This window comes from Phyllostomus discolor, chromosome 13, assembly GCF_004126475.2.
Source record: "Phyllostomus discolor isolate MPI-MPIP mPhyDis1 chromosome 13, mPhyDis1.pri.v3, whole genome shotgun sequence".
NCBI classification, from domain to species: domain Eukaryota; kingdom Metazoa; phylum Chordata; class Mammalia; order Chiroptera; family Phyllostomidae; genus Phyllostomus; species Phyllostomus discolor.
In genome coordinates this window covers 46,227,242-46,253,523 of record NC_040915.2, presented here as the reverse complement: position 1 = coordinate 46,253,523, position 26,282 = coordinate 46,227,242, and the positions used below count along the sequence as shown (strand labels likewise).

Sequence of the window (26,282 nt, the reverse complement as noted above, 5' to 3'; positions counted from 1 at the left end):
CGTTGCTTCTTAATTTTGACAGTTATGAATAAAGCTGCTATAACATTTGTGTGCAGGTTTTTGTGTGGAATTAAGTTTTCAGTTCATTGGGTAGTTGGCTCATATGGTAAGAGTATGTTCAGCTTTTAAAGAAACTGCCAATCTTCCAAAGTGGTTCTACCAATTCATATTTCCACCAGCAGTGAATGAGAGTTGCCATTGCTCTCTCACTGTTGCAAAATAGATAATTTATTTTGAGTTGTCTATTCCTTGTTGCCTGCCCCTAAGCTGATAGGGGACCTTGTTGAGCAAAGAGGGACCTGGGATTGGTGGCAGTACTGGCTGTGGCTGGACTGTGTTTAGTCATCTTTTTGTATTTTGAGAATTGACAGCTACCACTTTTCCCATTTAAAATACTTTCCATTTTTCTTTTAGATCTTATCTGGAAATGAATCTTTGCTTTGTTAGACTTTTGAATAACAGATTGCTCCCCCCCCCCCCCCCCCCCGGCCCTTAACACACTATTTATGATAGGTCTCCATATTCATAAGATCGGGAATGAGTACATAGCTTAGGGAACCTAGAAGTCACTTTTTTCTTCAAAGTCGGTGCTAGTTCTACCAGCATTTCAACCAGCATTTCAAAGTTTCCCCCACCATCCTTCCCCATTCCTGATATTATTGGACTTCATCTCCTCCATTCCCCGCCATGGGTAAAACTTCCTCTTATTTTCTGATTCAGTGAATTATACTTAACTCTGGTAAAGTAAGTACTCATTAAACATTTTACTGAAGGAACACGGTCTACTTGGCTGCTAGAGCCCTGGCCTGGTAGCTGAGTTGATTAGAGCGTTGTTTTTAATACTAAGGTTGTAAGTTCAACAAAAAACAACCATAACTGCCAGAAAATCAAACTGTCTGGAAGCCCGACAGCCAAGAAATTAAAGAAACATTCATCCAGACTGGTAGGAGGGGCGAGATGGGCAGAGAAGATGTGCAGCAGCGCTGGCGGACCAGGTGGTCCCACATTTGTGTGCAGATAACCTGGGAGGAACAACTGGGGAGCGAGGCAGACTGTGCAACTCAGGGTTCCAGTGTGGGCAAAATAAAACCTCAGAACTTCTCGCTGTAAAAATCTGTGGGGGTGGTGGTGGCAGGAGAAACTACCAGTCTCTTGAAAGCAGGGCAAGAGCAGAGGAAACATCATTGTTCCTTCTCTGACCCCTCCTCCACATGCAGCAAACTGGGTTGCCCTGCCTGGCAAATACCGAAGGCTCTTCCCTTACAATGTAACAAATGCACCAAGACAAAGGAATATGGCCCAAAATGAAAGGACAGATCAAAACTCCAGAAAAAGAACTAAGCAACGAGGAGATAGCCAACCCCATCAGATGCAGAGTTCAAAACACTGGTAATCAGGATGTTCACAGAAGTGGTTGATACAGATGCAAAATAAAGGAAGAAGTGAAGGATATACAAAGTGAAATAAAGAAAATATACAGGAAACCAAAAAGAGAAGCGAAGGAAACCAGGGACTCAAAAATCAATGATTTGGAACAGAGAGAAGACATAGCATTCAACCAGGACAGAATCAAGAAACAAGAATTCAAAAAGATGAGTAGGCTTAGGAACCTCTGGAGAACTTCAAGTGTTCCAACATCCAAATCATAGGGGTGCCAGAAGGAGAAGAGGAAAGAGCGAAAAGTTGAAAACTTATTTGAAAAAAATAATGAAGGAAAACTTCCCCATCTGGCGAAGGAAATAGACGTGCAAGTCCGGGAAGCTCAAGAGTCCCAAGAAGTTGGACCAACGAGGAACACACCAAGACATATTGTAATTAACCTACCCAAGTTAAAGATAAGAGCTAATCTTAAAAGCAGCAAGAGAAAAGGAAAGATTTACCTACAAAGGAGTTCCCATAAGACTATCAGCTGATTTCTCAAAAGAAAACCTTACAGGCAAGAAGGGGCTGGAAAGAAGTATTCAAAGTCATGAAAAGCAAGGACCTATATCCAAGATTATTCAGCAAAGCCTTTCACTTAGATTGGAAGGGGCAGATAGTGCTGTCCCAGATAAGGGTCAAGTTTAAAGGATTCATCATGACCAATCCCTTATTACATGAAATGTTAAAAGGGACTTATCTGATAAAAAGAAGATAATAAACATAACAGTAAAATGACAGCAAACTCACAACTATCAGCTGAACCTAAAAACACAAAAAACAACTAAGCAAACAGCTAGAACAGGAAACAGAATTACAGAAATGAAGATCACATGGAGGATTATCAGCAAGGAGAGGGGGAGATGGGAGAATGGGGTGAAGGCACAGGAGTAAGAAGCATAATTGGTAGGTACAAAATGGACAGGGAGAGGTTAAGAACGAGTAAAGGAAATGGAAGAAAGCCAAAGACCTTACATGCGTGACCCAGGGACATGAACTAGGGGGGTGGTTTCTGGAGGGGAGGAGGGTGCAGGCCAGTAGGGGATAAAGGGGAAGAAAAAATGGGACAACTGTAACTGTAACAGCATAATCAATAAAATGTATTTAAAAAGAAAAAATATTTTAATTTTGGGTCATTAAACTTACTTATTTCTCAGAGGTAAAAATATTAATGTCAACTGTCATCTAAAGATGTTTTGTTTTGAATCTTAAGGACTAACTGGATTATATTGCTTAAAAATTTATTTTATTTTTTTGATTTGAGAGAGAAAAAAACACACATTGATTTGCTGTTTCCCTTATTCATTCATTCATTGGTTGCTCCTTGTATGTGTTCTCATCAGAAATCAGCCTCACAGTCTTGGTGTGTCAGGAAAACACTCTAATCAACTGAGCTACCTGGCCAGGGCCTGGATTATACTGCCTTTGAATGAGAGATGGCTGTGCGGATGTAAGGCTGTATTTTGGAACACCCTAGACATTTAGAGTTAAAGTGAGCCCTGGCTGGTGTGGCTCAGTGGATGGAGTGCCAGCCTGCGACCGATAAGATCTTCAGTTCAAATTCCAGTCAGGACACGTGCCTGGGTTGTGGGCGAGGCACATCTGTGTTTCTCTCTCTCTCTCTCTTTCTCCCTTTTCCTCTCTCTACGAATAAATAAATACTTTTAAAAAATCAGCTCTATGGTGTTTTTACACCAAATTAATATACTTTCTGAAATATGTGATACCAACCTGGGTTGTTGAAGGAATATTAACTATCGTAATTTCTGTTTCCATAGATTATCTTGATAATGGTAATAATAAAATGGCAATTCAGCAAGCAGATAAATTATTGAAGAAACATAAGGATCTTCATTGTGCTAAGGTAGGTTCATTTGGCCTTGACTTTACTTATATTTGGTGGATTATATATTGTAATCTTTAAAGGAGAAAAATGTTTAATCTCTTCAGTAACTACATATGTTTTTTCAGAGTAGTCTCTTGATTACGTAAATGCCATGAATAGTATTTAGTTAAAAGCTACCTATTTCTTTGGATATACCTTATCTAATTTGATTATTTTATTTCCACAGTCTTTTTAAGCAATGTTTTGCATCCTTAATATGACCAAAATAGGAAAGAATCTTTATTTTCTCATATTTTTAGTAAACTAGTTTAATTGATGAACAGCCTGGGCATACCTTACAGCTTATCCTGTCCTTTCGCGCTGGCTTTCTGTGGTTCGTGTTTCCTTTTCTGCCCTTTCCAGCCTGATTTGTCTTTTCTTTGTGTCAGGTTTTAAAGGCAATTGGTTTGCAGAGAACTGGAAAGCAAGAAGAAGCCTTCACCTTGGCGCAGGAGGTGGCAGCCCTTGAGCCCACAGATGACAACTCGCTGCAGGCGCTGACTATTCTTTACCGGGAGATGCATCGTCGTATGTGTCTTCTCATTGCTTTTAAAACTGGGCTTAACTTTTTGGATATTTCTGATTGACCTTTCTATTTGTCTGATTTACTTATCCCTCATGGTTTGAGTGGGTGACAGAGGTGAAACAGTGCATTTACCATGAATTCTGCAGCCTGGGGACAGAGGGGGTAATTTGCGTGTTTCAGGACCCTTGCTTGAGTGGGAAAGAGGACCTGCGTTGCCTCTGTGGCATTTTGATTTGCTAAATGCGAGAGTTAGCCTCTTTGCTTTTTAACGTGGAACATTTCAAATAAAGGGAAAAAAAAACCAGAATAGCATATAAATCCCATTGTACTCATTACTCACCTTCAGCAGTTATTGACACATGGCAAATTTTATCTATGTCCCTCCCCTGCTAAATTATTTCCAAGTATATTCTAGTCTGCCATTTCATCTGTAAAGTTTTTATTGTTGATTTCTTAAATATTTTGTTATGAGCTAATATTTTTCATAATACATAGTCTAGAAGAATATATTTTATGTCACACTAGACAGTTTGATGTGGAATAATTAACATTCATGAACCTGCTGCCCAACTTAAGAAATGCAGCATTGTCCTGGCCGGGTAGCTCAGTCATCTTCATACGCCAACGTTGTGGGTTCGGTGCTGAGTCAGGGCACATACAAAAAGCAACCAATGAATGCGTAAATAACGAGAACAATAAATCAGTATTTCTCTCTCTCTTCCTCTCTCACCCTCCACCTCCCCACCCCCGACGTCAGTCTGTCCTTCCTTCTCTCTCTCTCTCTCTCCAAAAATCCCCCTTCCTGTCTCTCTCTCAAAATCAATAAAAAAAAAAAGAAAGAAAGAAAGAAAGAAAGAAAGAGCCCTGGCTGGTGTGGCTCAGTGGAATGAGCCCCAGCCTGTGGACCAAAGGGATGCCCGTTGCATTCCCAGTAAGGGCACATGCCTGGGTTGCCAGCCAGGTGCCCAGATGCGGGATGTGTGAGAGGCAGGCACACATTGGTGTTTCTCTCCCTTTCTCCCTCTCTGCCTCTTGAAAAATAAATAAATAAAATCTACCAAAAAAGGAAATGTCAATACTAAGAATGCTTCCTGTGTGTTCTTCATCAATGTCATTTCCTTGTTTATCTCCCAAGAGGTACTTGCTATCCTGAATATTTTTTATTCTCTTGCTTTTTTTTTAAATCTTTGTTTTTCTGAGTAATGAATTGTTAGTTTTGCTTCATTTTGAACTTAATATAAAAAATAAATGCCATTAGGATTTAAGTTATACTTCAGTAATGAAAGAAAATCCTATTTCTCTTTCTCTTAGCGGAGTTAGTTACAAAACTTTATGAGGCAGCTGTGAAGAAAGTGCCCAATAGTGAGGAGTATCACTCTCACCTGTTCATGGCCTATGCCAGAGTGGGCGAATACAAGAAAATGCAACAGGTAACTTGATCTCCGGACCTCCTGGGGGCGGGGGGGGGGGGGGGGGGAGTGCTGTTGCGGGGTCAGAGTCTCGTGTGATTTAACTGCAGTGGTGTGTACTGTGCGTGTGTATTGTGTGTTTCTAGAGCTGAACTGTGTATTTGTGTGTGCAGATCGGCCAGTTATTTTTCTGCAGGTGTGTTTTAGAGATAAACTATTTTTCAAGTTTTAAAAAGGTTTTATTTGGGGAAATTTGATTGTTCCTCTTTTGTGGCCTAATGGTTTGTATTATTTGGTTCTGGCAAGTTGGCTCCAAATTCCCCTGTCAGGTTGCTGCTGCTGTTTCAGAAAGTGGGCAGAAATTCCAAAGCAAAAAATGAACAGATTATAAAAAGATTAACTTTAAAGTTTACATCTAATTTGTAATTATTGAACTCTTTGTAGCCTGATGAGATTTTAAAATCTGTCAGGGAAAAAGAAAAACCCATTGCTTGGGGTACCTAGTTTTTCGGTCAGCAGATTTCAGGTGTTTCTTGCACGCGTGTGCAGGAGCCTCCCCGCCTCGGCCGCGTCCGGACTAGCGGTGGGTGCAGCGGGCAGCTCGGAGAGGCCAGACCTGCGCTGATCAGCCCATCCCGGGTTCTGATGTCAAGCTAGTATTTTTTTTTTTAACTGGAACTGCTTTGTTTGTGGGTATAATGTCCTCTGAAGGGAGAGCTAGCTTTCTTGTGTTTTTATGTTGTCTTATTCTTTAAATATCAAATTATAACAATAAATCAGGGAGGGTAGAAGATACAATATTAATATAAATCCTTTCTCCTTAAAATGAATGTTTTTTTGCTTCTGCAAGCTTTTAAATTGGAAGAATTTTTTTGACCCAAATATAATTCTTTGAAGAAAATCTACCATTTTATTTACCTATAAAGTGTATTCTTAGGAAAAGTATGCAGAAGTTACCATTTTCTTTCAATGTAAAAAGTATATTTTAAAAAATTAACAGCACTGACATTATACATGTAAATTCTTACATTGCTTTTAATTCTAGGAATATGTTTTAAGTAAAGTATATTAAATGCTCGTTAATACTGATATAAATAAATCACAGTTCCTCTGTATGATAGACTAAAATGCAGTACCCCATCCCCCATATAGTACTGTGTGTCTTTATTTGTTGACGTAGAAAGATGTTCTAGTGTATGTTAACTGAGAACAGCGATTGTAAAATGGCCTCCTCTTACCACTCCCCTCATCTCCACTCCGCCTTAGTCAAATATATCCCACTAAGGATACATGCCAAAATGTGACCAGGACACAGGGCTATCGACACTTTGCATCCTAATTTTCATCTTCATTTCTGTTTTTTAAAAGCATGTGTTAATTTCATGATCTCACATAATATATTTTGAACTATGTCTATTACACACACACATAACATAACAAAAAGGGCACGTTCATGCAATAGCAATACAAAGGTGGATTTGGAAAAAAAAGAAAAAAATCTTACACTTGAACAGGTTTTATTTTTGTATAGTTTAACTTTACATCTTGCCAGAGATACAGTTTTTCATGTTGATTTTTGGAGACACTGCTTTGATGTGGCTTAAATTACAATTTCTTAATATATTTTACCCGTATCTTGCTTTGCATTATTTCAGTCTCATGTGTTGGGAGAATGGAGTACTTTGTGTTACATGTTTTAGAGTGGAATGTTTTAATTTTTATTCTGCCTTTATTGCTGTTTCTGGTAGTTACGGTTTCTTAGCTTATATGTATGTTTTTAAATTTTTTTGTATGTTTATTTCGATAGTGGTATGTCAGTCTGGGGTAATAGGTATTTAACAAATTAAATGTCATATTTCATGAGGGTGAAGGTTTCTGTTTCATTCTCTGCGGAATCCTCAGCTCCTAGAATAGCATCCGCACAATAAACATTTGTTAAATAAATGAGTGATTTGCATAAACTGGTGGAGGTATTGGGAGGAAGCCAGAGCATCTGAAAACTTAAGACTTCTGCTGCCCCAATGACATCCTCTGGCAGGTAATTTTTAAGACCACTTTGCATGAGGAGTTTCTAGTCATTCACATGGTGATTAGATGTTCCTTTTTCCCTAAATGACAGTCCCATTCTCTGAGTCACCAGTTTACAAGCTATGTTTTTCAGACTCGTCTCTCTTCAGAAGCTTTCTGCATCAGCAGACTATTAGTGTCCTCAAGACAGTGGGGTGTGGGCATGAAATCTTTGTCTTTTATATTAAAAGTTCATATTAATTATATATCCTATTTCTTTTTACTTCTGCATGTCATTATAAAAATGTTTTCTTTCCCCAAACTATCAAGTAACATCAACACTTTACATTTCATCCCTCCTGAGTTTGGTGTTGGGAGGAGGGACCTCAACCATCGTAGACTCGCCTGCCTCCCTGTTTTGTCCCCAGGTTGCCTGGGTCTCCCTCCACAGCGCTTCTGGGGTCTCTCTTCTGTTTGGTCTGCCTCACCTCTTCTTCCTAGTTTCTTTCTTCACTACCAGGATACTCTTCCTACGAGAGTATGCGACACACATTACTCCTTTGGGCTCCCTTTCGAGTGCCTTACAGCGCAGGTCCCTCAGTCTGCCCTTCAGTCCCTTTCTCTCCTACTCAGTCCTGTGTAGCCACATGTGCTGCTTGTTCTTGTCAGCATGTTCTCCTCTAATGTTTCCATTCAGACTCGTTCTGCTCCTGCCTAGAATTGATTCACTCACCTATTCTGCCCCCCCCCCAACATTTGTGTTCGTGTATGCCTCCTTACCCCCCATCTTTGCCCACTGACATTCTGTTTGACTTTCAGGGTGCATCTGAAAGACTGCTACTTTGGAAAAGGCTTTACTGACAAAATTCCCTTCCCCAACTTTCCCTTAAAGAAAGAAGAAGGGAATAAGCACACTTAACCTTGCCTTCCTTAGAAACACCCCAGCACGGTGTTTTTGTATATGACGTTTATGTTTATTGCCAAGTGTATTTTAGTCGTTTGTGTATTTGTCTTTTCTTTCCCTAGTGTTTAAGTGCTTTTGGAACCAGGGCACAATCTTTGTATCCTTTGCAGAAATAGGCTTTTCCTGCCCTGACCGGCATGGCTCAGTTGGTTGGGCATCATCCTGCAAAGTGATAGGTTGCTGGTTTGAATACCAGTCAGGGCACATGACTGGGTTGCAGGCCTGGTTCCCTGTTGGGGTGCTTGGGAGAAGCACCTGATTAATGTTTCTCTCCCTCTCTTTCTACCTATGTTACCCTCTGTCTAAAATATATAAATAAAATCTTTAAAAAAAAGCAATAGGTATTTCCTTCCACTTAACAGAGTCTCCATGAGATTTTTTAAACTATATTGAAGATAGGCAAAAGATTAAAAAAAATAGTAACTATGATAATTAGCTGACAGAGTTTATAGTATTGATTTCTAATTGGCTAATTGTGGATAGGTTCTCAGTTATATATGAACAGATCTGTTTGGCTCTTTGTTGCCTTGTCCCTGCTTTTAAGTATGTGTATATTATACATGTCACAACGAAAGAGTTCAGTTCTAATTATTGGTATCTTGAAAGACCCTGATTCTTTTCCTTACCTAAGAAATTTTTGAATTATGTGAGTAATCTTTTCTAACTTTGAAGTTTAACTGTACTGTCTGCATTTCTTTGTTTATTTGTTTAACTGGTTAGTGTGATATCTTCAGTAAAGTTTGTTTACTGGTGTACATTCATAACCCAAATTTGTATTTGCTTTGGTATTCTATTGGGACTGTATTGGATTGCAGTATTTTAGAAATAATGGTTAAAAAATTTTTTTTTTACTTATTTGTTGGTGTTAGAGAGAGAAGAAGGGAGATAGGGAGATGTTGATTTGTTATTCAATTTACTTATGCATTCATTGGTCGATTGTTGTATGTGCCCCGATTGGGGATCGAACCTGCAACCTTGGCTTATCTGGATGACACTCTAACTGAGCTACCCAGCCAGCTAGAAATCCTGGGTTTTACTTTGAGAAAATCTGTTTCAAAGGTGAAATATTCCTGATATAAAAATTCATGTTTGTGATTACCTCTATTGCTAGCCAATAGAGAATACCCGTTAAGTCACTAGGCATTTACGGTAACTGGGATATGTAAACGTGCTGCTGGTCTCCTAGGAAACTTTTTGCCACGTATCTAGATCATTAATTGTCCTCTTTACAATCTTTTCTAAATTATTTATGGCTCTCTTTCAGGCTGGCATGACTCTATATAAGATTGTCCCCAAAAACCCTTACTACTTTTGGTCTGTGATGAGCTTAATTATGCAAGTGAGTATGGCATTCAGAATGGAATTGAGATTTGTTTTTATTTTGTATATAGTTATTGTCCTTAATGTGTCTTATGAATGTCTGGGTAATGTGCTGCAGCATGTGTCAAACAGGGACTTTACATGGCATCAGCTGACTTTCTGAGTTGGGAAGTTTTGGTCTTCTTTACGAGTTGCTATATTGGTTTACCTGTGTGCAGCACAGACCATATTTTCCCTGAACATTAGATCTATCACTGGGGTACGAGCCCTGAAATGTTGGATGTTTTGACTTGAGGTTTGTCTTTAAGACAATATTGTTAGTTATTACACAGGTTATTGAGCCAGGTGACCTTGTTTTATCGCTTCTGCTTTCTGAGCCTCTGCTTGCTCTTTTTACTAAATGGAGATGCTCATCTCCCAGAGCTGCTGTAGAACTGAAATGAGATACAATATAGGTGGGGGAGGGGGTAGGAATTCAAATGGAGCATTAGCAAACAGAGAGGCTCTGGGTTTAGACAGGTCTGTGTTCAAACATTGCCTTCACATGTTTTGAAGAGTGGAGAATCTCCTAACATTATTTTATCTATAAGATAAGCACAGTAGCTACCCTGAGAGGTTGTTTACAAGGGTAAATGAAGTCTGAGTAGAATCTAGCAGTGTTAAAATTATTAATACCATGCATTGATTTTAATTATCTAAGCTAATTGTAGCTAACAGTAAGCTGTATAAACAGCTGGCATTTACCTTTTTATATGTGAACATCTCAGAAAAATATCCAAAAAGGTTTTCTCTTCAAACACTCGATGATACCCTTTGTATATAGAACACAGTATGGGCATACCTTCCTCTTAACATGTTTCTAGAAACATTTATGAATAATCTATTTAAAAGTTAGGTAGTATTGTGTAAACTCAGCATTTCAAGACTATATAGGATAACGAAGCAAACCACTCTAATGTATTTTCTTGGCAGGTTCAAATTGACATAGTAGAATGATCATTATGTACTGGAGTCATAGTAATGGTCAGCATAATATAAGTAGCGGAAGCAGGGAAAATTTAGAATGAAATGCTTATTTTTTTCTCTTCTAGTCTATATCGGCACAGGATGAAACCTCTCAAAAACTATGTTTCTGCCCCTTGCTGAGAGAATGGTAGAAAAAATGGTGAAAGAGGACAAGATAGAAGCGGAGGCTGAAGTGAGTAATTTAAGCCTACTTTTATAGTTACATGGTTGTGATATTGCTACAATATTATGTACAATATTATGGACTGTTGCTTTATTCCAGTTAGAGAGGTGGCTTCTCACTCTTGCCCTTTGTGTAAATGTGAAGCTTTGGAAGCCCCCAGCCTTGATGTAATAAACATGGAGCTATTTCAGCAAGTATTCTGGCCTGAGATATATATATAGATAAGGAAGATTCTGTTGTCTGATTCTTATTGTCAATTATATCTCACTTGAAAATAGCATTCTTTTCTATTAGATAACTTTTTAAAAAATTATACACGACTATTAAAAACTTTAAAAAATATTTTCCCTTTTTAATTTTTAAATTAAAGTTGACATTCAGTATTACTGTTTTATAAAGATTTTGTTTTTTTATTTTTTAGAGAGAAGGAAAGAGAGGGAGAGAAAGAAACATTGATGCGTGAGAGAAACTTAGATCAGTTGCCTCTCATACACCCCTAAACTGGGGTCTAGCCTGCCACCCAGGCATGTGCCCTGACCTGGAATTGAAACAGTGACCTTTCACTTTGCAGGACGACACCCAACCCCTGAGCCACACTGGTCAGGGCTCAGTGTTATTTTATGTTAGTTGCAGGTGTACTGCGTAGTGGTTAGACATTTATATAATTTATAAAGTTATCCCTTGGTAAGTTTAGTACCTACCCAGCACCATATGTAGTTGTTACAATATTTTTTACTGTATTCCCTGTGCTGTACTTTACATCCCCATGACTGTATTTTTGTTACTGAAAAGTTTCAGTGGTTGCACTTGTTTGCTTTTCTGTAAGGTTGAACTTTAGTTATATGATCCTGGAGCGTTGGGAAAGTACCAGGAAGCCTTGGATGTCATCAGGGGAAATTAGGAGGTAATTTTGAAAGTTTTCTTAAAGTATTTTTTCCTGTTTAGACACAAAAAATGGTTATTGTGGAAAATTTCTTCCTCATATAGAAACAAAGATATAAAGCCATAAAAAAAGTCACTTGTGACTATTTTATGTTCATCCAGACTTTTCTGTGTGCACATTATTTTAAAAATATTTTTTAAATTGAATTTGTTGGGGTGACATTGATTAACAAAATTATATAGATTTTAGGTGTACAGTTCTGTAATATATCATCTGTGTATTGTGTTGTGTGTTCACCACCCCAAGGTCAAGTCTCATTCCGTTTCTGTTTATCCTCCTTTTACCTCCCACCCACTTCCCCTGTGGTAATAACCATACTGTTGTCTTTGTCTATAAGGTTTTTTAAAAAATATTTTTTAATTGAAAGTAACTCAGGGATTCATACAATTCAAGGAACGTGAAAGGTTCTACCCTCTGCCTCTGGGTTCTTCTCCAGGCACTTGTTCTGTATATTCTTCTAAAATACATCCCCTCCCCACCTTCCTGTTTTTAAACCACAAATGAAAGCATGCTGTACCTGGCCCATGGAAGAATCTTATTCAGTTAATACAGTGTTTTCCTTAAACTATTTTTTTTCTTTAAGATTTAGAATGTCAGTGCCTCTAGTTATGATTGCTGCACTGGTACAAATATTCTTTGTTCACCTGCCTGACCTATGAAGGCATTTGAGTTTGTGGCCTTTGCTCTGTATACACCTGTAGCCATTGTTTGGTTTTTAACTTAGCACCAAGTCTTAGAGACACACCTCACTAGGTCACTCTTGAACGACAGCTCAGTGTCCCCTCGAGTAAATGCAGGGAGGTTTAAGTAACTAGTCCTTGATGGATATTAAGGCTCTTTGCAAGGAACATCTTTGCTAAAACTGATCGCCCCCTAGGAGGCGACAGCTGCGCATCCCCACCCGCTTTGCCTTATTGTCAGTGCGCCAGAGGGTCCTGTCTGCACGCTTACCAACCCAAATTAAACTTCTTATGTTTTCCCACCTGAGATAAAAGTGTCTTAGACTTTTAATTTAATTATGAGAGAGGTAATGATTTTTCATTTAAAAGTCATTAATTTTTTCTCTTCTCTGAACTGCTTTTCCTTATCCTTTTGTATATTTCTAAAATTTGATTACGCTTTACTGATTTGCAAGAGCACTTTTACGTGTTAAAAAAGTTCTCTCTTTTCATTGCCGTGAGATACTTCTCTGTTGAAACCCTGATTTGTACAAAGTTCCTAGGCTGGCTAAACCACTCCCCTATTTTGGACCTTTATGACAAAGATTTTTCATTCCTAACTATTTAAACGTTTGATGATTTTCTCAGGAGACCATGATTGAAATGCCATTATTGCTCCATTAAACCTGTGTTTTAAATTGTGCCTTTACAGTAATTGGGGGTACTAATTGTAGATGAGTAACCCCAGATCTTTATTTAGTAGTCTTAGAAGTCTTTGTTCGTACAAGGATGTACTTATGCGTCCTTTAGCTAGACTGTGACCAGTCATAAAACTGTGCACAGTTAACTACCCTAATTATATAAAGCACAGGAGGAGGTTTTTTTAAACTTCAGCCTTCTTGCAGGTGAGTACAGGTCAGCCTTTCTGCTTTCACTCGTCTAGATTCGAGTTCTACAATATGTGTGGTTAAAATTTAGATTCTCTGTAGAAATTCATAATGTGCTGGTCAGTGTCCTTAATCTGCAAACCTGTGTGAAAAGGACAGGGCAGATTTAGTTCAGTCAGAAGTATGGTCCTAGCTTTTCTGTTCTCAGCTGTTGGGAAAGAGTTGGATTCATCTCTGTTTTGTATCTTCCGCCTGGTGTCTCTGTCACCTGCTCATTCCATTCCAGTCCAAGCTTGTTTGATGTTTGGAACTGTATGGCTGGGAAGTCTGTCTGTGGGCTAAATATACCTGTCCCCTAGATTCTGCTGGGATTTATAAATGTGTCCCACATACTGGAGCCTAAACTCAATGCATTCTGGATGTATATTTCACAGAAAAAAAATATTGTTAAAGTTTAATATCAGAAATGGATTTTTTCTTTTTAGAGTTTATTTATTTACTTTTAGAGAAAGGGGGAGGGAGGGAGAAAGGGAAGGAGAGACACATCAATGTATGGTTGCCTCTCACCCACCCCATGCTGGGGACCTGGCCCACAACGCAAGCATGTGCCCCGACTGGGAATCGAACCAGCGACCCTTTGGTTCACAGGCCGCACTCAATCTACTGAGCCACACCAGCCAGGGCAGAAATGTACTTTTGTTTTCAGCAAAATAATTTTTACTAAGATAGTAGTTTGTGTGTAATAGTGGCTCAATTTTCTAAGAGAGTGAATAAGAAAATGTGATATTTTCCTTCTTGTGTTTGGGCTTTATGTTGGTTTCTGAGCAGAAATGAAACTAGCTTACCAACTATTATAACTTTTAATTGTAGAGAAGTAACCAGTGAGATTCAGAGTCGGGAAATAAATGCATGGCTATGTACAAGAAGCTGAGCAGGTGGCCAGAGTGCAATGCCCTTCCCGGCGCCTCGTACGAAAAAGTGAGTAGATTGCTCTTTTTTTGGACTAGACCTGGAGTAGGGCTTTTAGATGTCATCACTGATATGTTCTGTCTGGGGATTTCTGGGCATAAAAGTAAAATCTTTTAGTAGTGTGTCCTGGATATTTTTAGTTTTTTGATGAACCATCATCTTTTAATGGACTTAGTAGGTCCTTTAGAGTGAACCCTGAAAATCATTTGTCAAATTTGGTATTCAGTATTGGTCTAAAGGAGAGACCCTCTCCCTCCATTTAGGAAGTGCCAATGTGGGGAGTTTCTATTAAAAATATTAGTTTTCTAGCCCTGGTCATTTTATTGAAGGAAAGAGTAGTCTCTTAAAAGTTTTTTCTTTGACATTGCCTCTGGAATGCTGTCCTTTTGGGGCTGCAGAGAAATCCAGAGGGAGGGGTAGGACTCTCTTAGTAAAGTATAAAATGTAACTTAAAAATAAGTTGAGTATCTTGGTTTCTAAGGCAGATGTGGTCACAACTGGGTTTAACCCCGTGTGCACCATTCAATCTGGTTTTAGCTCAGATGACTGGCAGTTCTACCTGACTTACTTCGATTCTGTCTTTCGACTGATTGAAGAGGCCTGGACCCTCCCTGCTGAAGGTGAACAGTAAGTTGTCTTCTTTTCAGAGTTACAGTATCACTTTTGTTGTTGTTGTTTTGTATTATAACTTTTTCCTTTTACAATGGCACCACCTAATACGTTGTAACAAAAGAATTTTCATTATAAGCTTTATTGAATTCTCTTTTCTGGTCTCAGTAATTTATCCCTTTCGAAGTAAGATTTTTTCCCTCTTTTTAAAAAAATTACAAAGTAAAAATTATTCCAAAAATTTTCCACTCTTTTTTTTTTTTTTTTTTTTTTTTTTCAGGAACCAGGTAGAGGTAGTTAATCACTCTGCACTAATGATTGCCAAAATTGGGAGTAATCAGATGCCATGTTACCTACCAGAAAATGCTTATAGCTCTTTCATTCCCATTTGTATTGTTTATAATGATCAAATGCTTTTTGTTTAATTAATTAATTAATTGTTCAGTTACAGTTGTCCCCATTTCCCCCCCAATTACTCTGCCCTTTTTCTTATTTTTAATTTGTTTTTACAAATAAGTTGGGTTTGACTTTGATTTTGGAATGGACAATAGAGGCACAAAATACCTTTTTGTGTGTTTATACCCAGCTCTTTAGAAGGAGAAGTACATTATTCTGCAGAGGAAGCTGTGAGGTTTATAGAAGATCGAATAACGGAAGAATCTAAAAGCTCTCGCCCATCTTCGGGGGACCACATCTAGCTAAACTGGAGCTGATTAGACGTTTGCGACGTCAAGGTTTAATGATGAGTACAAACTGGGTAAGAAACTGTAGAGATAGTTGGGAAGCCCTGGAGAAGATACAGGCATGCTCTCTGTACTCAAGTTCATTATCTGAGGCTACAATGACAGAGTTGTGTGTGGGAGGCAAAGGTCTTTATAACCTGAAAATACTTGCTAATGAGTGGACCACTTATAAAGTTAGCCCTCAGTCTCTCCCTAGCCCATCAGCGTCGCCTTTGTCAGACATTTTTTGGCTGACCCAATAGTAATGTCAAAATCAATTTCAAAGTTAAGTAGCCAGTTTTGTAAAAAGTTTCAGGATTTCATGAAGTGGATAAAAAGTTTCTTGAAAATCTGCTCCCAGCACTCACACTGATAAAGAAAGAAAATCTAGAGTTCTGGGCAAGATGGAGGCGTAGGTAGAAACCCTTTGCTTCCTCCTACAACCAAAAGGAGATAACAACCAACCTAAAAACAATAAACAACCAGAAGTGCCAGAAAATCAAACTGCATGGAACTCTGACAACCAAGGAATTAAAGAAACAGTCAGCTGGACCAACCAGACCAGTAGGAGGAGGATGGGCAGCCAGGCAGCCAGAGAACTGCAAGGCAGCGCACCGTACAGGCGGAGCTGGCTGAACGGGAAACTGAGACTCAGAGCTGGCTGTGGACTACCGCAGTTGCCCCAGTGGGGGGAACTCCCAGTCTCACACAGGAGTTTGTTTGGAGGCGGGGCTAGAGAGCCCAGCAAGCAAGCTGCATTGTTCCCTCTCTGACCCCTCCCCAACAGGCAGCGCCTTAGCGCAGCAAAGGAGGGTTGCCCTGTCCCTTTACAATGTAACAGGTGTGCAGAGTCAAAGAAATATGGTCCAACTGAAAGAAAAGAGCAAAACTCCAGAAAAAGAAATGAGTGATGAGGAAATAGCCAGCCTACCTGAAGCAGAGTTCAAAACATTGGTAATCAGGAAGCTCACAGAATTCATTGAGCTTGGATGCAAAATGAAAGAACAAATGAAGGCTACCCAAAGTGAAATAAAGCAGAATATTCAGGGAACCAACAGTGACAGGAAGGAAACCAGGACTCAAATCAATGATTTGTAACAAAAAGAAGAAATAAACATTTAACTGGAACAGAATGAAGAAACGGGAATTCAAAAAAAAATGAAGAGAGGCTTAGGAACCCCTGGGACAACTTTAAATGTTCCAATATCTGAATCATAGGGGTGCCAGAAGGAGAACAAGAGCAAGAAATTGAAAACTTATTTGAAAAAATAAGGAAAACTCCCCCAATCTGGCAAAGGAAATAGACTTCCAGGCAGTCCAGGAAGCTCAGAGAGTCCCAAAGAAATTGGACCCAAGGAGGAGCACACCAAGACATGTCATCATTAAGTTACCCAAGATTAAAGATAAAGAGAGAAAAGCAGCAAGAGGAGAGAGTTACCTACAAAGGAGTTCCCATAAGGCTATTAGCTGATTGCTCAAAAGAAACCTTACAGGCAAGAAGGGGCTGGAAAGAAGTATTTGAAGTCATGAAAAGCAAGGACCTACCTCCAAGATTACTCTATCCAGCAAAGCTATCATTTAGAATGGAAGGGCAGATAAAGTGCTTCCCTGTTAAGGTCAAGTTAAAGGAGTTCATTATCACCAAGCCATTATTATATGAAATGTTAAAGGGACTTATCTTAGAAATTGAAGATGATCAACAACTATGAACATTAAAATGACAACAAACTCATAACTATCAACAATTGAACCTAAAAAAAAAATGAAAACAAATACTAAGCAAACAACTAGAATAGGAACAGAATCAGAGAAATGGACATCACATGGAGGGTTTTCAGTGGGGAAGGGGAGGGGAAAAATGGGGGGGAAGGTACAGGGAATAAGAAGAAAAATTAGAAAGCATAAAATAGGGAAAGGTTAAGAATGACATAGTAAACCAAGAACTCAAAGAACTTACATGTACAACTCATGAACATGACCTGAGTGTAGGGAATGCTGGAGGGCTGGGGGGTGCAGGGCAGAGGGAGGATAAAGGGGGGGAAATTGGGGAAACTGTAACAGCATAATCAATAAAATATACTTAATAATTTTAGCAAAATTAGAACAATTAACAGTTGAAGAGAAAGTTTTTAAGAATAATAAGTTGGGTGAAAAGAACAATTTGGATAGTGAAGCATTAAGAGAGGCCTTCAGGAAATTTGATACTTTTAGATGTTTTTATAAAATTACTCTTTTTTTGAAATTGAATTTATTGGGGTGACATTTGCTGATACAATTGAGTAGGTTTCAGGGGTTACAATGCTTTTTGAGCTTACTGCATGAGAAGTGAAGGCTGTCATGCTGTGTTAGCGTACAATTTTGTTGAAAAAAAAAAGGCACTCTTTCCCCACCAAAGCAATAGTTTTTTGCTAATAGTAAGCATTAGTTTTAATACTTATACCCTATATCTCATTATGTTGCACATAATGAACTTTATTAATTTTTCAATTTCATTTTCAGATAAAGCTCCAAAGAAACCTTTCCTCCCCTGCTCACTATTATAGAAATTTTGTTTTCATTAGAAGTTGATAACACCTTAAGAAAGATTTTTTTTAGGGACTAGTTGTCCCTAAAATTTATCCTAGAACAATACCTAATTCTAATACCTAAAACTTATAATACCTAATACCTAATACTAAATACCTAAAACTTATCCTAGAATATCTCTGTCCATTTTAATCATCTAAATGTTTTTTTTAGCTTCTTCTAAAATTAACTGTAGACTTATCTCTGTCATTCCGTTTGTAGATTATTGACAACCAACTTTGAATTCCATCTTAACTTCTGTTTTTGCCTCTATGTCAATAATCTGTCTCTGTTAGTTCCAGAATTGCAAATCAAAATTTTCTGTGACTTTCAGGAAATGTTAAAGTAGATTTCAAGACATTGTTTTCTTTTCAGAGCTGGGTATAAAAATATTTGGATCTGCTTTGACCCTTGCTATATTCATCTTCTATCTTTTTCTTCCTTATTACCAGCCCACACCTTACAAGTTTGTAAATTCGTCTAATCTCCATAATTTTTTTTTTTTGCACCAAACCAGTGAATGATTCTCAGTCTCTTAGGAAAATCTGTTTAAAGCTATGGACTTCTGTTCCCAGAGACATGTGAATAGAGACTGGGACCTAAAATTTTACAGAAATCTTGGTTCAAATCTCTGCTTCTTAAATCTAGTACACTTTGGGAGCATTTTACTTTTATTGTATTCTTTGTTTTTAGTTTGAGGACAAATAAATGAACTGGTAGCTTTCTGCATTTCTTTGTTTAAGTATTTAATAGTGAGTGACCTTGTTGGAGTTATTGGCCTGTGGTTCTTCCCATTTATTTTCTCTTCTGTTGGCGTTCCTATTAGCCAACGTTACCTTTCATGTAATTAACATTTGTTTGATACTTCTGAAGTAGTTCAGGAACTATTGTGGAGAAAAGCATGTTTGTTTAATGTTTGCGTATTAACTTAAGCCTTTATTTAAACTTTAAAGAAAACTTTTTAACTATTTAAATTTTAATTGAATGAAAAGCTTCACATTTCCTAAGTGTAACGATAGGTAAACTGAATTCGTAAGATTCTGTTCCTTGTTAAGACATATTTTTATTTTTAACTAGGCAAGGTACCTTGTAGCCCGCCCTGTCGTTCTCATTCATTCTCATTCAGCATTCGAGCAAAATTATAAGTTAATTGAAATAAGTGATTTTCAAATCAGACTTAAATTAGAAATTGCTTCAGTCTTTGAATAATTTAGTGATTCTTTTTTTCTCTTAGGTGACCCAGAAGAATTAATGTTTCAGTATTTTAAAAAGTTCGGGGATAAACCTTGTTGTTTTACAGACCTTAAGGTGTTTGTCGACCTCTTGCCTGCTGCACAGTGTACAAAAGTGAGTACGATTTGGAGTTCTGCCGGGTGCCTGTGTTTGTTGTAACTAGGCTAAATGTTTGCTCTCCTTTCTGAGATGCGCGAGGGCGGTGAACATGAGATACCAAGATAACTGCTCTGTCAAGTACTCTGGGGGCTATCAGGTTAAAGGCATGATTTCTCGCTAAGTTAAGCCACATGAGAATGAGCCCCTGGTAGATAATTAGAGTCTTCTTTTTTGTTTTAATGGGTTTTTTTGGAGATAGTTGTAGATTTATATGCAGTTATAAAGGAAATAATACAGAGAACTCTGTATACCCTTCACCTGTTTTGCCCCAGTGGTAACATATTGCCTAATTATAGTATAGTATCATAATTAGGCAGTTGATATTGATAGTGCACTGACTTCATGCATGTTTCACCAGTTTTGTAAACATTCACTTGTGTGTGCGTGTAGTGTTTTGGTGTTTTCAGTGCAGCATTTAGCACGTGTGGATTATGTGACCACTACCATAGGTGAGATACAGGACGTTTCACCACTAGGGCCTACTTAAAAAAAAACCAAACCCACTTTATTTTTATTTTTAGAGAGAGGGGGAGGGAGGGAGAAAAAGAGGGAGAGAAACATGGGTCAGTTGTCTCTCCTACACACCCTGACTGGTGCCCAGACCCCCAAGGCTAGAACTGGTGTTTTTTATGTTCTTGCCCAATTTAAATAATTAAATACTGAAAGATGTTAGTTACCTTTGGAAGAAACTGGGTGAAAGGTACATGGAATCTCTGTTTGTTATTTCTTACAACTGCATGTGAATCTACAATTACCTCAAAATAAAAACTTAAATTACAAAAGCAATTTAAGGCCACTGACACCCCGTAACTAACTGTTCTTTTCAACACATGGTGTTTCCTTTAGGGATGCGTTTATGTGTCGGTGTGATGGTGGGTTTGTTGTTTGGTTTTGGTCATCCGCTCTTAATCGTTTTCATTGCTACATTATTATCTTGATGTGTTACAACTTTTGAAACATGTTCACAATACTTTTAATCTTTGTGTATAGTACATGGTGTTGACCAAACACTTTTGGCTATTAGTGAACGAGAGTGCCAGTTTCACCAGCAGTAGGTACTGTTAGAAATTTTTTTGTTTTAGCTATTTGGTAGATAGAAAATGGTATAATAAAGGGGTTTTAATATGTATCTTTTCCTTGATGTCTTTTTCTAGACCATTTCAATATTTGTTAATTACGGCCTACTAAAGACTACTTCTGTTTTAAGATCTGTCCTCTTTTTTTCCCCCCACTCTGCAGTTTATTAATCAGTTACTTGGAGTTGTTCCTTTGTCCACACCAACAGAGGATAAGCTGGCGCTGCCTGCCGACATCAGAGCTTTGCAGCAGCATTTGTGTGTGGTGCAGCTGACGAGGTTGCTGGGCTTGTACCACACTATGGATAAAAATCAGAAACTGAGTGTGGTCAGAGAGCTGATGTTAAGGTACCAGCATGGACTGGAATTTGGTGAGCAACCTTGCAAAATGTGCCGTTGTTCCCTGATCTACTAAGACTTAGAAGTTAGTTTTTTGGTTTGGTTTTTGTTTTTAAAGCACTCACAGCCCGTTTTAATGAGTTTGGCAAGGATATTATTTTGTCAGGTGCCAAGACTCTCCAAGTAATAAAATGCAAAGCCTTTCTAAAGCTTGGAGTTTTATTGTTGTTATTTTCTTCCACATTGTATTTTTTAAAAAATTAAGTATAATTGGCATGCAATATTAAGCTTGGAGTTTTAATTATAGTTGTCCATATTCTTCCTGATCTGGTGAGCTTACTCTTTCTCACATTGCGGCTCATGTGAATTGCATAGTTTATGACAATTGTCACATTTTCTGCTTATTTGTCTACTATTTATAATATACAGACTAAGTGAACAAAAGGAATGTAAATTGTGAGATACTTAGAAATAAATGACCTTCAGATTGCTAGGTATATGTGATAAATATCAGTTATCTGATTAGATGATATTAGTATTTCTCTAACTGCATTCTAAAACATTAGGTGAAGGAATGAACACATCACTACTTTAGCTATACATGACCCTTTGGCTTCTGTTCTTTTCTTCACCTAAAACCTTCCAAATCTTGCTGCTTTTCCTACCATTGCAGACGCCACCTCTGTTCTGGAACCCTTCTTCTCCAGCGAGTCTGGTCTCACCTTTTGAATCCTTTGGTTCATGGCTTACATTTTCTTCTGTTATTTACCCAGTTCTTATTATTGTCTTTTCCTGTCTCTTCTCCCCCTTACCACTTCTCCTGCTTTAAAAAACTTCTTTGGAGCTGTAGTAGTTAAATAAGTGTTAAATACAGATGTGTTTCCCCCGTAGGGAAATCCTGTTTGAAAACCGAATTGCAGTTTTCAGACTATTACTGTCTGCTTGCTGTCCATGTGCTCATTGATATATGGAGAGAAACAGGTAAGGGGCAGTCATTTCAGTTTAACTATTCTTTTTTTTTTAATTGACTATAAGTCCGTGGACTAACTGCATAACCCAAGAATTTCATTTATGTTTTTAGGTTTTTCTTTCTTGCCCTTCTTCAGGGTGCTTCCAGAAGAACCTAAGTCTCCATGCATCCCCCTCTCTGAAGTCAGGAAAATCTTAAGTCAGTAGATATCTGTTCTGATTTAAATGTTTCTGAATAATGAGTAATGACTGTAAAAAACCTATTGCAAAGTTACAGTAATTATCAAACAGAGAAACCGATTCAGAGATGGATGTATAGGCCCATGGCATGGAATAGCCCTTTTATTTATTTACTTAAAAAAGGGCACACATAGGAAAAGGAACTCTTTGGAATACAGTTCTGGTTAGCCCACTGAAGGCAAAAATATAATACACGGTAAAGGGAGCATCATGAGCCCTGAGGCAGGAGAAGGGTGATTCAGCAAATGGCACTGAGATAGCCTTTTCGGTAGGTCTCACCCCTCCTGACATGTTCTCTTGTTAGCACTTGTTGGGAAAAAATAACTCTAGATACTTACTGCGTACTACTCACTAGAATAAACTACGGAAGAAGCAAAGGGCTGTGTGCAAGATAGACATGTCCCCTGCCCTCAGGGACCGCTGTACAGAGCACTCCGTTTTGGTGCTGTCCTCCTCAGGCTCGAAGCTCTCCAGAGGTACCCTGTTTTCCAAAGGGCCGAGGCCAGTCTTTCTAGGCTAATTTGCAATGTATTTTTATAATCCGGCCTCTGCTACGTCTCCAGAGTCTTATGTATTGGGTTGGTGAGAAAGTCCACATAGCTTTTTTCCACAAGATAAATAAAAGATACATTTTTCATTTTCACCAATAACTTCTATTGGTTTGGATATTTTGAGTATGCTGGCTATTTCCCACATAGGAGCACGTTCATTGTTCTCAGTTACTGTCTGGATTTGATCGCCGCCAACTTCAGTTAGTCTACCTGCGGAGCATCGTCCAGCAAGAACTCTCCGGCACAAAACTTCGCAAATCACTTTTGACACTTTTGACATGTTTTAACCCCACTTTTCCTGCTTCCACCAGGCACTCTAACATTTTGCATATATCCTTTTGTCTTTCTCTGCATATTTTTTAGACATTAGATGAACTATTCATGCTCATTTGAATTCTGTGTGTCTTTTACTGATCAGTATTACGAAAGTATTTTCCCTTGTTATTAAAAACTCTTCATTAACATCAAATGGCTGCATGATATTTCAGTGTGTGGGTGTTGCTATAATTTATTAATGCAGTGAGTATTTTTGTATATAAAGCTTTATCTACATTTCATGTTATTTTCTCTAGGTAGATTCTTAAAAGAGAATTTACTTAATCTTTAAAACTTGATACATTTGGCCTTTTGATTTTTAGTGGCTCAAAAAAGTGTATCATTTTATTTTGATTATTAATGAGCAAGTTTTTTCAAATATTATTGACGCCCTATTGGTAGAGTTACATATGGAAGACAGATGGTGTCTAGAGAAAGCATCTGTCTGAGATTTTGTAGAGGAAGTCCTCTACTGGGAAGGTTGGTAGACTCCAGTTCTTCAAAATCCATCTTTTCTCGGGATCTGGGGTCTTGTGAGATTCCATAACTTTCCTGCACAAGACTTGGCAGCTTAAAATTTGCATCAGTTTTGCAGATACATGTTTAGTAATTGAGGACTGTCTATTCAGGGAAATCCCCTGTTTTGCTTACAGGCGTGTAGCTAAAATTTGCTCTCTGCTACCTAAACTCATTCTTAGAATAGTTACGGGAGGTAATGATGTCAGTAAGTTTTTCTTCTTGAAAAACCTCCGTTTGCTTTCAAAATCTGTGGGTAATGGCTGTGACATTTTGGTTTTAGGTGACACGACTGCTGCGTGGCAGGCCCTGACTTTGCTGGAAGAGGGATTAACCCACAGCCCTTCCAATGCTCAATTCAAACTGCTCGTTCGAATCTACTGTGCTGGGGGCGTTTGAGCCGGTGTTGGACCTGTACTCCAGCCTCGATGCTAAGCACATCCAGCACGATACCATTGGGTTGGTAGTATACACTCTGAATAATAGCGGCCCTGCACGTGGGACTCTCACTTTCCGATTTGAGCAGGAAGTTGTTCCTGGTATTAAGCTTTTTAGACGAAATAATCACGTATTATGACTCATCGCAAAGCAGTTTGTGTTTGCCAGCATTTTGTAGTAATGTTAAAATTTGCACAATTTAGAAATGCTAAGAAAGTTTTCCCAGAGATAGCAAACAGCTATATACTTTGAACCTTTTTTCTTAGCACATGTGGGTTTCAAGTCTTCTGCCTTGCAGTTGAGGTTAACACATGTGCTCTGTTTGCTGACCTCAGAGAGCCTTTGAATTGATATTGTAACGGTTCTTTGTGATGAATCAAGGGTATTGTCTCTATCCCCCGCGGAGCCGTTGTAGGAGGACAGTATTCTGTTCTCTTACAAATTGTGTTCCATGGGCGTCTGAGTGTAAGAAAGCATGTCATGGAACTTTAGGGCTCTCACAAGTTAAGTTAAACTGAATTAACTTTGCTCTTTTAAAAAAGATTTGATTCTGTGAATTAGATTATTTATATGACAAGATGTTTAAAGTTCCATATGCTTAGCTATTTCTCTGACATAGTAATTTGAAGTATAGTATATGATACTAGAGGTGGGTAAGTATAACGTGTTTTTTTTCTTTCCTTCCAAACTAGTTATCTTTTGACCCGTTACGCTGAATCCCTAGGTCAGTATGCTGCTGCATCCCAATCCTGTAACTTCGCACTCAGGTTTTTCCACTCCAACCAGAAAGATGTAAGTGAAAAAACGGTTTTTTAAATATGGTCTTGCCCGCTGAATGCACACATTGCAGAGAGCACCTCCCCTGTGTCGCAGGTACACAGGTTGAGGTGTACCGCGCTGTACTTGCAGGTGCCCTCAGGCCATGGCTTAGTGGCCAACGCTGTTAGGTAGAGGTGGAGAGTTATTTGTGGTTGGTAGAATGGGCATGTTTAATAGAATCCATACGAAGGTGAATTTACAACTGGGTATTCATAGAACAGGATGTGTTGATACCTCTCAGGTTGGTCTTTGAATCTCTGGAAGGATTTTTCCAAGGACACGAGGGTGCAGTTCAGGCGTCTGCGATAGCAGCTGCTCTCTGTTACCTGGACTCCTTTCTGAAGTCTGTAACCTCCATGCTGTGTGCCAACGACAACTGCACTTATATTTTCTTAGAATTGTAAAATTGACCGGTTGTAAATAATTTCAAGAAACTTTGGTGAATAGTCTTTTTTTAAACTAGCAATAAATAAGAGAGAGCTTCTGTGTGCCATAACAAAAGGATGGGATTTGCACCATATTTTTCATTGCAAACAGACTTCGTCCCCACTTGTGAGTTAAGCAGTTTTTGTGGAAAAAGACCACATACATGGTCTCTATTTAGTCAAGCAGCTGTGCAAAACCACCCAGTAACGTATGTGAAGATAGGTATGTCTTCAAGGATGGGCACTGCCTCCTTGGTTCTCGTGCTTCTGAGACACGTCGCCTGGAGTTGGGCCATGCCAGCTATCTGCCCATGGCCTCCCATTTTCGTGGTCTAACAGCAACTAAGAAATTGGGCGAGAGAGCTTGTTTCTGGGGTTCTTGATGGCAAACACTCATGACGACTTTAAAAAAATGTTTTGTAACCAACATCTGCGGCTCATCTATCTGCCATCTAATTCTTTAGGGGTATATTAAGTAGACGGCAAGGGCAGGGCAGAAACATCTCTGAACAGTAGAATATAGGTTTGTTATTCTGAGCTTGCAATAATGATGTCCTGACAAGCATCAGGGCGTGGCCTAGAGGGCTGATATAGCAAGGGATGGCGAACTGTGCTTCATCTGTTGGTTTTTAAGCCCTGTTTCCCTCCCCTGTGACCTCTCTCCCCAGAGACTGGTGTCTCTGTTCAGACCTCATTTTGTGCCGTAGCTCCTGACCAGGGAGAGTGGGCATGAGCGTTTGAACATACTGCTCAGAAGGTGCTGGCCTGCTTAGAGGTCAGAGGATATCTTTTGGACCTTGGTTTCTAAAATGTCTCAGCATGAGTGGGCAGTCGAGTTATAAATCAGTGAGTTTTCACTGTGTGTTCAAATATCTGCTTGCCCTTCTGTTTTCAAGTAGTTTTACTAACTCAAAAGGAAAAAAGCTCCTTAAATCTCATCATTCTGGCTCTCATTTCTGTATATCTTTTTAAAATTAAATGTTGTTTTTTAAATTTAAGAGAGAAGAAGGGAGAGAGAGAAACATCAATTTGTTGTTCCACTTATTGATGTATTCATTGATTGATTCTTATGTGTACCTTGACTGGGAATTGAACCCGCAACCTTTATATATCAAGACAATGCTCTAAC

The 26,282-nt window shown here is 38.6% G+C and overlaps 1 protein-coding gene across 1 annotated transcript in view; it reads left to right on the top strand.

The window, feature by feature from the left end:
* The window catches only part of NAA25 (N-alpha-acetyltransferase 25, NatB auxiliary subunit), a 57,309-nt gene that overhangs the window by 8,094 nt on the left and 22,933 nt on the right, over positions 1–26,282 (top strand). The window contains 21 exon segments of the mRNA XM_028528130.2: positions 3,198–3,283; positions 3,694–3,832; positions 5,142–5,260; positions 9,475–9,549; positions 10,622–10,637; positions 10,640–10,728; positions 11,546–11,623; positions 13,417–13,429; positions 14,081–14,104; positions 14,107–14,176; positions 14,592–14,612; positions 14,715–14,804; positions 15,373–15,463; positions 15,466–15,520; positions 15,523–15,543; positions 19,308–19,420; positions 20,705–20,912; positions 21,772–21,861; positions 23,755–23,854; positions 23,856–23,930; positions 24,602–24,701. Coding sequence (XP_028383931.1) covers positions 3,198–3,283; positions 3,694–3,832; positions 5,142–5,260; positions 9,475–9,549; positions 10,622–10,637; positions 10,640–10,728; positions 11,546–11,623; positions 13,417–13,429; positions 14,081–14,104; positions 14,107–14,176; positions 14,592–14,612; positions 14,715–14,804; positions 15,373–15,463; positions 15,466–15,520; positions 15,523–15,543; positions 19,308–19,420; positions 20,705–20,912; positions 21,772–21,861; positions 23,755–23,854; positions 23,856–23,930; positions 24,602–24,701 — 1,673 coding nt within the window.